Consider the following 12,331-nt stretch of genomic DNA (forward strand, 5'->3'; position numbering starts at 1 on the left):
AGGTACTCATGCGCAGGATCAGCGCAGGAGCAGCGCTCTGAACTCTGAGCCCCGACTGAGACGCAGCTCAGACCTCGAGACCTCTGGCCGTAGCCGTGGCTGTAGCTGTGCATATACTTGTGGCTGTGACTGTGTGCTGTCCAATGACTTGTGCTTTTTACGAGGGGGTATTCGCTGCTGCCACTGCTGCTGTTTCTGGCTGTCATAATGCGGCCCCATACGCACAGCAGGGGGGAAGAGATTGTGTGAAAAGTGTAGCACACTTTGCAGGGCAGCCACCGCCCCGAACTCGGAAGCGAGCAACCAGAACTCAGAACTCAGCACAGAAACCCCCTCTAACCTCCCCGCTGCTCTACGAAACTCGTGGAATAATTGTTTCGCCAATTTCAAGTACCGTGAATAATTTTCCAACATGATTCAATACTTTTGCCTGAGTGCTGCACGCTGATGCTATTGTTGCTGCCACCGATTCCGATTCCGCAGCCCAACAGGCACGTTGCCCTTCGCCCTTAATTCGCTACCCCTGAAATATGCTGCAGGACGACGGGGACAAGCATAAGTAAATACGAGCTAAAAGCAAACAGAAAGACAGGACAGACAGACAGGACGGACAGGCGTACAAATGCGTATAGACAGTTCGAGGGGATCGGAGAAACATGTATTTTCGGTGTGTCTGTGTGTTTTCCGAATGGATTAGAGTCGGCTCAAAACAGAAGGAAAACAGAAAAAGCATAGGAGCTTAGAATTTGGGAGGGGAGGGGAAAGAAAATAAAATAAAATTCAGCTGAATTCTGAAAGAGTTACGCGACCCCGACAATGGGGCATCGGATCCCCCATAAACCGACAGTAATCAGGTGCATTAATCAAATAAATCTCGTGTAGCTTGTCGGGCCACTGCATTAAGGGACTTTACCGAAGCATTGACACGTGCAAGTGTTGCCCCCGAAAGAATCTTGTCGAAACGTCACAGAAAAAAGCCCCTCAATTTAAATATTTACATTTAGATTTAGTTCTAAAAATGTATAACACTAGATGGGCTCCGACAGTGGGTTTTTATGACAAAAAAGATTGCACATATTTAAAATAAATATATACATATAATATTTTAAATAAATATATGTACTTTTTTAAATAAATATATACATATAATATTTTAAATAAATATATGTATGTACTATTTTAAATAAATATATATAATATTTTAAATAAAATATTTCAATTTCATAAAATTTTTTGTATGTAATTTATATTCAAGTAAATTATTCAATATTACAAAAATTATATTTTAATTTTCAATTTCATTTTAATTCTTTTTTTCGGTATTAGTATTTAAAAAAAAAAAAATTTAATTTTTTAATTTCATTTTAATTTATTTGTATTTGAATATAAAGTATTATCATGTATAATATATTTTTTTTAAATTCAAATTAATATATTTCATATTTAAAATATTTCAATTTAATTTTGATATATTGAATATTTAAAATAAAAATATTTCATATATAACTAAAATATTTTTTATATATTATTTTATTTTAAAATATTTGCATATAAAATTGGATATACTCGTATTATATAGATTTTAAAGTGATTTATATTTAAATTAAATATGGACCACATTAAAAAAGAAAAATTTTGAAAGTGAACTCTAATAAAATTTCACAAAACTTCAACGAATATTTCAATTAAGTACGTTTAAATTTCTTTGTACTACGCCATTTATGTGGGAGTAAGTATGCCCGTAATCAGGGGTGTGAGTATGGAAAATGAATAGCGCCATATTAATTATGAATCAATTTCCCGACGCCCTACTCTATCATCATCTTGTCGGGTGGTGGCTGCTCTGTTCTCTGTTCTTCGCTCCGCTCGGTTCTGTTCTGTTCTGTTGTGTCCCTCCTGTTATGACTGGCAATTTCCTCGTCTGGCAGCAATCGCTCCCAACATACACTTATCTTATCTATCCAGCTTGATCTATAATGACAACTTGAACGCGCTAACAACTCCTTAACCCAATTATAATGCCCACACTTATGGGTGTGCACAATTTCAAGTGTTTCCCTTTTCCATGGAGTTCGGTTAGGCCACCATTACTGGACCTGGTTAGGAGAGGGGGTGGACCACCCCTATTGAATGGATTTACGCACACTCCACACACACACAGACAAAAACATAGATACAAAAATACTTTTCATAGAACTCAAAGAGCATGACGCTTTACCCGGAGACTCATTTGCGTTTGCGTTTTGGGCTGGGACTGGGGCTCTGGATTTTGGACTTTCGTTCTGCAGCCGTAAAACCAAGTGCCAGAGGGACGGACAGACGGACGGATAGACAGTGCCGGGTGTGTAGGAGGAGGGGCAGTGGCAGTGGCAACCAAAATGCTTTTGTCTAACTTGAGTGAATTATGGTCAGCGGTCGGTTGGTCGGTCGGTGGTTGGGCGGCGGCGACGGCGACGGCGGCGGCGGTTGTTGCCTGTTTGTTTCGGGCAATTTCCGTACAATTTGCCATGTTGCATGATGTTGTTGCCGCTCCGGCTGTTGCTGTTGCCGCTGCTCCGCTATGTACATATATATTTGTGTTGTTTTTTATTTTTGGTAAATTCGCTCAGGGAGAAACAGTTGAAACGCATTATACGAACGCAGATCTGCGGTCACAAACTACTTATGGATTCAATTGAGCATGACCTAGGGGAGGGGACGGGGGACGGGTGTAGCGGGTGTAGGGAGGCAGAGTGGATTGGTGGGGGTAGTGGCAAGTAGGAGAGGCACACGACAGAGCAGGAGGCATGTGGCAAGAGGTTGCCAGCTGACGCTCTGTTGCCCGGCTACAAATTACGCCTTCAAAATTAAATGAAATGTTTGTGGATTGGGGAATTTCGTGGCTGTGGCACCCGAGAGATGCTTGCTGGATGGGGCCAGGGGGGGAGGGGGTGTTTCTTGGGCGAAATTATAAATTCTTATCATAACGCTACTTATCGCGGCATGCGGCATGGGGCTGTGCCCCAGCTGCACTCTACTTTACTTACCATCTTGTCGGTCGCCCCAGCCACTGACGGACGTGGCCAGCACCAGCATTAGCAGCGGGCCAAGCCAACTTTTTGTCGATGTCATGCTGTTGCTCCTCGTCGTTGTCCTGGCGGCCCACTTGGAGTGGGTGCGGGAGTCGGTTGAGGCTTTGTTTGCCTGCACAACCAGCTGCTGCCACAGGAATATCAGCCACGTAATGCTGCTGCTGCTGCTGCCGCTGCTGCTGCTGCCGCTGCTGCTGGCAAGTTGCTGGGGCTCTCCATTCTGCTGCTGTTGTTGTTCCTTCTCTCGCTCCAGACTAATATCACCGTTATAGTTAAAGCACCTACATTCATCATACTCATAGTCATTCTCCTCCTTAGCCTGCTCCTCCTTATCATCATCATCATCAGCAGGAGTAGATGCTGCCGCTGCCGCTGCCGCTGCTCCTGCTGCTGCGGCCTCTTCATCGTGCGGCAGCTCTGCGCCAGTTGTGGCCCACCGTGGCACCGTGGCCAGCTCTGTGCTGGTCGTTGCTTGCGAATTGTATTCCCTCAATGTTGTTGCTGCTGCTCTGCTGATTGGATTTACCTTGGCCAGTGTGGCTGCAGACGCATGACTTGGTCTTTCGCGTCGCATTCGCTCACGTCGCCAGCATCGCTGGTCCGACGCCGCCGCTGCCGCTGCCGCCGCCGCGGGTTCCAGCTGCCTGTGCTTGCCACATTCCAGGGCTATGCTGCCACCACCCACAACAGTTGGCACAACTAATTGCAACGTCTGTCTGAGATCGGTGCAACCATGCTGCTGCTCCTGCTGCTGCTGCTGCAAGAATTTCCCGGTTCTTGTCGGTGACGGTGCAGAGAAGGAGGACATTGTTGCCGTTCCCGTTGCTGTGGTTCTGGCTGTGGCTGGGGCTGTGTCTGTGTCTGTAGCTGGTGTCAAACCCGACGCTGAAGCATGTTTATCATAATTTTTATATTCCCAGTAATGCTGACAACAGCAGCTGCCGTGGCAGCTCCTCCTGCTATCGCTCCTCGTCTGGCAATGGCTACGGCTATGGGTCTGACTCCGACACTGGCTGCCGGCCGCAGGCACATGCTTACATGGATAGCAGAAAGGCGGTAAATAGATTAACGACGTTGTTCCTGCTCTCGTCTTGGATGTGGGTGTGGATGTAGATGCGGATGTGGACGTGTTCCCGCTGAGGCCAGAGCTAGAGCTGGTGCCCGCCGCTATCCTGTCTGCTGCCTGCATTTGTTGCCGGTGCTGATGCTCCTGGTGCGCCGTATCCTGTGGGGCAAGAGACACGAGACAAGAGTGGAATATTTTATTATTATAAAGTACAAAAACATGCTGTGTGTGGCACAGCCAAGCAAATATGATATAAGGTGGCAAAAGGCAAGCTCCGGCTCTGGCGACTGCCTCGAATTTGAATTTTAAATAAAGCGCCACCGCATCGTCCCAACGACTCGACGCATATATAAATAATCCCCACAAAATTCATTGTTCATCGGATGGCATCCGAATACAGTTGCCTGCCCCACAAAAAGAATACCAAAACTTCCTCGGCGGCGCATTAAAAAGCAATGAAAATAAATATGGGCTCTGGGAAACCCAAAAAGACGGAGACTCCCAATCGAAATAAAATGCCCGACGACGCGTAAATCAAAAATCACGCGCTATAAAAAAATTAGACAAAATTTATACGCATCGATATATCGGTATACAAATGTCTGCAGCGCCTCCCCCTTCCCCCGACCTCATCAGCGCCTCTTCCGCTATTATATTTTCCTGCATTTAGCGCCTCCAGCCAGATGGGGGGAAACCGAAGCCAAGCCAACGGAACCCCAAACAACCACTTGAGAGTTTTTTTTTCGGATTCTGCTGCGTGTGCCCCAAGCGGAAAAGAGCATCGTAGACGATCGACCACCAGCACGAGGGTCAGCCTTAATTTCCATATTGCATGAGAGCTTTTTCAACTAAATAATGAACAGACGGGAGTGTATCAAATGATCAAAACTAAATTGGTTGCGTTCATGATTCGTTGAGATCAGCGGTGCTCCCACAATGGACGCGAAAACTGCTAAAGAGAAAGCCCGAGAGTGCAAAAACAAAACATGTGTGGGTTTGCAGCCGAGAGTGTGACTGAAGAGCATTAAAAAAACCAAAACATGTCCTGTTCATGACGAGGCAATGTCGGATTCAAGACTGGGACTGAGGCTGCTTTGGGCCCGAAAATGCAAAAACAAAACACATGTGAGTTTGTAGCCGAAAGTGTGACTGAAGAGCATTCAAAAAACCAATACATGTCCTGTACATGACGAGAAAATTTGGTGTATAATTCGAGACTGGGACCGAAAAGAAAATACATGGCGCTACAGACAAATTTCTGTTCGACTCGAGAATGGGATTGAGACTGGGACCGAGACTGGAACTGCGACTGAGGCCGAGACTGGAACTGAGACTGGAACCGAGCCTGGGACCGAGACCGAGACTGGGATCAAGACTGGGACCGAGACTGGGACCGAGACTGGGACCGAGACTGGGACCGAGACTGGAACTGAGACTGGACCCTTGAAACCAAAAACAAAATACATGTGGTTTGCGGTATTTTTTTTGTATGATGTTACACTGCTTCCAAAATTCAAATATACGCTTTTCTAGAAGCTTGTACCGCTTATCCTCTGTTTCATCACACCACACGAAGAACAGGTAGGCGAATTGAACCAAGAGACATATTTTTTCGTAACTTTTTCAAAACTTTATTCAATGGCTTTCTATCCAAAGCGCTTCCATTAAGGTCTACAATCTCTAGAAAAGGCGTCGAAGTGGAAACGACTACAGCCTGCTGGAAAGATGGCGACTTTAAGAACTTTCTTCGAGCAACTTTTCCAATCGATAATGTGCTAAATTGAAACACACATTCAGGACAACCCACACGAAAAGGGTTTCGAAATTGCCAAAAGCTTTTTCTGATCCCAGAGTCTCAAGAATCAAGAGCCCATGATGTAATGTGTGTCCCATGAATAATGCCACGAAAGTTTCGTTCAAGAATTCAGTATGCTCCAAAAGAATCTAAATCAAAGAGCGACATCCAGGCCCGTGCGAGGAGTGGGAGTACAGGGAGGAGGCATAATGCAATTTTGATGTTGTGTAAGCGCTCCTGTTAGCCCATCATCTATGCTAATTAAGTTAATTAAAAAGTACCAGCAAAGTATTTGCACTTGGCCAACTTCACTTCACTTCACGTCATAATCAAAGTGGAGGCGGCGCATCGAATGGAAAATGAAGCCCAAGTCATGTCAAAATGCTCTTAAAAAGCCAGGGCCCCATTCCCATTCCCATCATCTCACCAGAAGGGGCCCCAGATGCTGGGTGTATGACGACGACGACGGCATACAGTGGAGAGTCTTTATTTAAAAATGAAAATGGAGAAAAAAGCTGACAAAAAAAAAACGAGGCCAATTATAAGCTTCATCATTAATTTGAATAAAATTAATTTTTCCCCCCACACACACACACACACATAGAGCAGGAAAATGCCACAAAAGAAATGTGCCACAATAAGAGAGAGAAATGCTCCAGGAGGAGGTGCTGTGTGGCACAAATGGACTGAATGACAGAAGGAGGCGAAGGCGGAGGCGGCGGCGGCAGAGTCGGAGGCACGAAATGACAGCAGACGGTGGCAAATAAAACATTTAGGTGGAATTATAATTTTACTTTGCTTATTTATAATTTACGTTTAAAATGTGAAACACCTGACAGCTAAAGAGAATTTATGTTTGCATGTTTTCCATTAATTTATTTTTCCAAGGCGCAAGGCGCATGGCGTCCCCCCCTCTTTCCTTTCAAGGAAAAATGCCCAAGACCAAGTCGAGACTGGGAACTGCACGAAAATGCACAGAGGCCCGAACAGCAGGGGTTTGGTGGATGGGAAGACGAGGCACGGCACAGACAGAGGCACAGGCACATTTTGCTATCACGTTTGGACTATAAAACAGAAACAGCCCCAGCTACAGAGCCGTGCCTGATGATGTTGTTGATGACGTGGAGCGGCGCTACGAAGCAGCCGCCAAAAATGGCAAACGGGTAGTCTCAGGTCCCAGCAAGAGGAGGAGCACCAGCCACAGAGACGGAGAGACGGAGACCCGGAGACGTCTCGACGCAGTGCAAAAACTTGTCAAGTAAATATAAACGAAATATGTGGCACGGCACCCGTTCGCCGTTCTCCGTTCGCTGTTCTCCTTTTACTTGCTTTATTTTATTCCCATTTTATTATTATTTTCGCCCCGGACTGGCTAGAAGAAGATGCCACAGACGCCACAGCAGCAGTGTGTGGCAGAACCAGCAGCAGCCGAACACATAAAAAATATTTTTATGCAACATTTTTATGATTTCCGTCTGGCTGTGACAGAGCACAGAGCGGCTTGGCCACAAAGAAACATTGTCCATGTCCCCCACACCATCTACCGTATCCCGGTATCCCGTGTCCAAAATATCTCCTGCTTCACCTGCTTTCAATTAAACGACACTTTTCTTTTATGCGACGGCTTATTTCTCATTACGATTGCACTGTTCTCGGTTTTCCTCTTTGTTTGCGCTCAATGCTCATTTCTTTGCGAGAGATTCCCCCGATTCCCCGATTGCGACTGTCTGCTGGGGGGGTTGTGGCTGGTGTGTTGACGGCCTGCCTGATGTTTCCCTCAAAAGGGGGTTACGGCAATGGCTCTGCTCCCTTGTCTCACTTCATCAATCATTAATTTCGTTTATTTTTAGTGAAAATAATCACTTTGGGCAACATATGTGACCGAGCAGCAGCCGTGTCTGGAAGATGCGCATGGTCCGAAACACCTCCGTGCAATTATCAAATGGACTTTGTCCCGGTCCCAAGCCCAGTCCCAATCCCAATCCCAAACCCAATCCCTGGGACACATTGCGTGTTTTGTTGGGTTAATGTGTGTGAAATGACTTTATTGGTTTTCAGGTGGCATGGTGTGGGTCTGCCTCTGTCTCTCGGTTTCGGTTTTCGGTAAATGATGGCCTTGCTTTTATGGACACATGTGTATCGACACTGCCAAGGGCGGCCAGACGGGGGTTAAGTGCGGCTTAGGTGGGGATAATAACGCAGACATACAAAGAGCTTTGCCAACAGAAAACAATTGCTGAACAATTTGTTCACATCTGATATTTAGTGGTGGATACTGTAGCCTTGCTCTCCATTTTACGAGTATATCCACAAAATCAATTGCACTGGAAGAAGGCTTATAGATTTATATCTCGTAAACAACAGCCTTGCCACTCATACAACAGTTCTATAAGCATTCGCATTAGCTGATGAGAGTGGTTCCACCTAAAGGGTTGGTTACAATCAATAAAAATGGTGTTTTTCCTTCCTATAATATAGGAAATTGTTTATCGCACATTGAACCCTGGGTTTTCCATAATTGAACATCGATAGTACACTCGTATTACAAAATATTATAGAATAATAATACAATCATTTGTCGGCCTTTGTCCGTTTCATTCGTAAGAGTCTGTTTGCTTATGGGAAATTGTATACAGCGAAACGATATAATTTGCATCATTCGATAGTGTTAAACAAAGGCTTCCACTCATCGCATTTCGAAATTCGTGGTACACGTAATACAGGATGGTGACACAGCTGTCCCACCGGATGGATTCCTGACTGTTTGCATTCGCATTCGTAACATTATCGCGCAATTGTCAGCGAACGCTTCCTCAGAAGTGTTGGAATCTTTGGTCATTTCAGTGACTAACCCGCCTACTCTTATCGCTTTTTCTAGTGCAACATACAATTGTACTATGCCATGAACCAAAAATAGAAAACTCTCACAGATACACATGTATAGATACAGAGTTACGCACAACTTTCCACACCCAAATCCCACACGCACCTCGAGGTAAATTAGTCAACAACTCCGTAGTGAAAGAGGCGGAGAGTGGCAGAGCCGGAGCCGGAGTTCCGTTCCCGGGGCAATTCTCCTAATGCAATACATTTCCGCTATGCTGCGGGCTGCGGGGTCGCCTGGGTTGCCTGGCCAGGGCGCTGCGCTATCGGTTGAATCATGCATACCAACATGATTTTTATCTATATGTCGATAACATAAATATGACGAGGAATGGGGGCCTGGACAGAGTGCAATTGCAGTGGTGCGCGCACCTCATTGAACTTTTCAGACAAACACAATTTGTCCGATAAGGAAAAAACGTCTACACGACACCAGGGACGAGGCGGCAGGGCACACGAGGCTAGGCGGAAGGTGTGTGTGTCTCTGTGTGTGTGTTTGTGTGTGTGTATGAGTGTGGAGGGTATAGAGAAGGGGTGGCTTGGTTTGGAGGCGGGGTTGAAGCGGCCGGTCGAACGGCGCGCGCACTAATGGCCACCATTAATAATTGAAAAACTGAAACAGTCGGAGCATGTGAGGAGTAACCGGAGGAGGCAGTGTTGGATGGTGCCCCATCGTGGGGGGTGTGGAGATGGAGATACAGATACAGTGATGATACAGCATGGTGCTGAGGTAGAGGCAGGGCTAGGGGTCGACAAAAATCTATAACCAAAAAAGTTATGAATAAGCGAACGAGCCAGCCAGAGAGGAGGCGAAGCGAGAGAAGGGCCAGGCCAGAGCACGAGAACCGAGAGTCAGTCGAAAGCTACAAACCTGTTCTATGCTGTTTTCGTTGTTGTTTTTGTTGTTTTTGTTGTTGTTGTTGTAGCTGCTGCTATAGTTGTAGTTGTAGTTGTAGTCCATGGCGACTCCAATGGGCTGGTGCTGCTGCTGCTGCTGCCGATGCTGCGACGCTGCAGCGACGTCGACAACGACACGGCGACAATGTTGGAGCTCCTCTTCTCGTTCTCCTGGTTATACTCGTTCTTATTGCTGCTGCTGCTGCTGCTGCTGCTCCGTGATGATGATGATGAAAATGCAGCAACAGCAACGTCCAAGTCCAAGTCAAAGCGAATCGCGTGCGAATCGTAGCCAACCAGCATTGGAAAATTTACAAAATTGCTTCTTCGGTTGCTCTTAGCTGGGAAGCTTTCAGTTTTGTATCTGTATCTGGGCCTTATTGTTGGTGTGATTTTTAGACGAATTTTCCGCTGCAGGGCAGCAGCCAGAAGAATCGCAAACGCGCACGAACCGAAACTGAGACCGAGACTGAGACTGCGACTGAGTCTGGAACTGTGACTGCTCGTGGGTCGTGGTCGTGGTCGTGCAGCAGGGGGAGGCGCACACAATATTGGAGCAAGGTGTTTCCAAACACACAGAGAGACCGAAACGAAACGAAACCGATGGCAAATATTCTCGCCGTGCTCTGAACTGCGCAAAAGCAGAGCTAACGCTGGCTACGAGCTGAGAGCTGAGCTAAAGTCTCTGCTGCCGCTGCTGCTGCTGCTGCTGAGAAGACATTTTTGTTGGGGCTAGCATGCGAAGCTCCACCACCGTTTGCACTGACTAGATTACGTCTGCCGCTGGGGGCCGTCGCCGTCACCGTCGCCGACTGCTCTCTGCCGAGCTGCTTCGGCCGCCTGCCTGCCTGCCTGCCTGCCCGTCAGCCTCTGTGTCAATCGAATTAAATGGAGAGCAGCAAACTGAGTAATTGGGGTTTAGATATTTTTCCACAGCTAGACAAAGTTCGGTTTCTTTTGCACATTTGTTAATTGAACGAATTGAAGGAGATGAAGTTGTTTGTTGTTGGGTGCAAAACCCTACGCGACACACACACACACGCACACTAGCACCCACCACACACTGGCAGACGTCGTTTTTTCAAGGTATACAAAATTCTGCACACCACACACAGTAGTTTTTGCAGTTTTCTCGCCTGTGTTTCTTCTCCCAATTGAACTTTGTTCTGGCGTGGCCTGGCTTGGATGGTAAAAAACCTTGAACTCCGCCGTTGTCGGATACGCTTTTGAGTTGCAAGGCAATTTGATTTGCACCCGATTTTCACTGAATAGTCGCTTCTCTTTGTTTTATTGAATTTTCTTCTTTCGACCGACGACGCGCTCTCACGGACGGGACGGGCCGAGCACAGAGGGCGATACACACACACAGAAGAGCACAGGCACGGGTCGGGTCGCTGCTGCGAGCTGAGCTGAGCGCAGCCGAAAACTTCTGCTGCAATACACAAATTTCTTTCTTGTTTGCAGCGCCAGCGCGCCGCGCACGAGAGCTAAGAAAATAGTATCTATGGGATGTGTGTATCTACGCGTGTCGCGCGAGATACGACCGCTCGGTTCGGATTTTCGGTTCGAATGAGGACCAGCAGAGCGAGAGTCTGATAAAGAGAGGCAAAGAGAGAGTGCGAAAAGAGGGTGAGAGTGAGCGATAGAGTGGTTATCGATAAGCGTTTCCCACCACCGATAGCACATAGTTTCTGCTGCGTTGCTTCCTGATAAATCATTTGATGGCAATTTAGATTGTTTTTCCTTAAAGAGTCACCTTCCATCAATTTTGTAAAATAAACAACATAATTTCACACCTTCTACGAGTACACGCATATATTTTACCGTATATGTAAGTATTTACTTAATTATTCCTGTAAAAATGAAATTCAAACTCGATATCGATAGCATTTCTTATCGAAAAATATAGCTCAAATATTGGCGCCAATAAAATCTGTTCCATATTTCTGTCAATCCTATTAACCACTATATATGTACATAGTCGATATAAATTTGTTGACCGATTCCGAGCTTTTCTGATAACTTGTATCGTTGCGTCCGATTCGGCCTTAGTCATGTTTGTTTACAAAAGATACAAACACATCCCCTAGTGCATGTACAGTGAGCGAGACAAGTTTACGGAAAACTTAAACCAAGCTAAGGAGTTAAGCAGGCCCGATGTATGGTCACAAAACCAAATAAAGACCATCATTAAAAAAGTCCACTAGTATGAGATTCCTCTTCCATTCTATATTGTACATTAACTTTTTTATCTCACTATGAGAGTGGAAGAGTGAATGGACGAGGGTATACAAATACGTGCAATGGCAGATTAATATGCCGCTCTTAAAGTATTTATGAGACAGACTCTTCAAGATGCTTGAAAGCTGAATCAGCTTTCTTGTCCACTCCACACTTCGCCTTGTTCGACAGTCCCAAACCGATTTGTACACACCAGACCGCACAAAGTGTACACAAGGAATTAGCAGAGACTGGTCTGGCTGAGATGCTGTATGCAATATCAATTTACGAACCATGCCACAGAAAAATAACAAAGGCTTGTTGATAAATACGTTCGTTGGGTGACACACTGATATCCCCCCACATGGTAAGGGAACCGAGAGAACTGAGAACTCTTTT

At 45.9% G+C, this 12,331-nt stretch overlaps 1 protein-coding gene across 4 annotated transcripts in view; it reads right to left on the reverse strand.

The window, feature by feature from the left end:
- Positions 1 to 10,022, reverse strand: part of LOC108154001 — a 30,473-nt gene extending 20,451 nt beyond the window's left edge. For 3 of the 4 annotated variants that reach the window (XM_033388490.1, XM_033388488.1, XM_033388487.1), the window contains exons 1-2: positions 9,687 to 9,781; positions 3,027 to 4,296 (exon numbers count right to left, since the gene is read on the reverse strand). In XM_033388490.1, coding sequence (XP_033244381.1) covers positions 3,027 to 4,296; positions 9,687 to 9,776 — 1,360 coding nt within the window. In that variant the 5' untranslated portion in view covers positions 9,777 to 9,781. Of the gene's footprint in view, positions 1 to 3,026; positions 4,297 to 9,686 lie in introns of all 4 variants that reach the window. The other variant, XM_033388489.1, reaches the window with a different exon arrangement.
- Positions 10,023 to 12,331: the final 2,309 nt, after the last annotated feature.

This window comes from Drosophila miranda, chromosome 2 (assembly GCF_003369915.1).
Source record: "Drosophila miranda strain MSH22 chromosome 2, D.miranda_PacBio2.1, whole genome shotgun sequence".
Lineage (NCBI taxonomy): Eukaryota > Metazoa > Arthropoda > Insecta > Diptera > Drosophilidae > Drosophila > Drosophila miranda.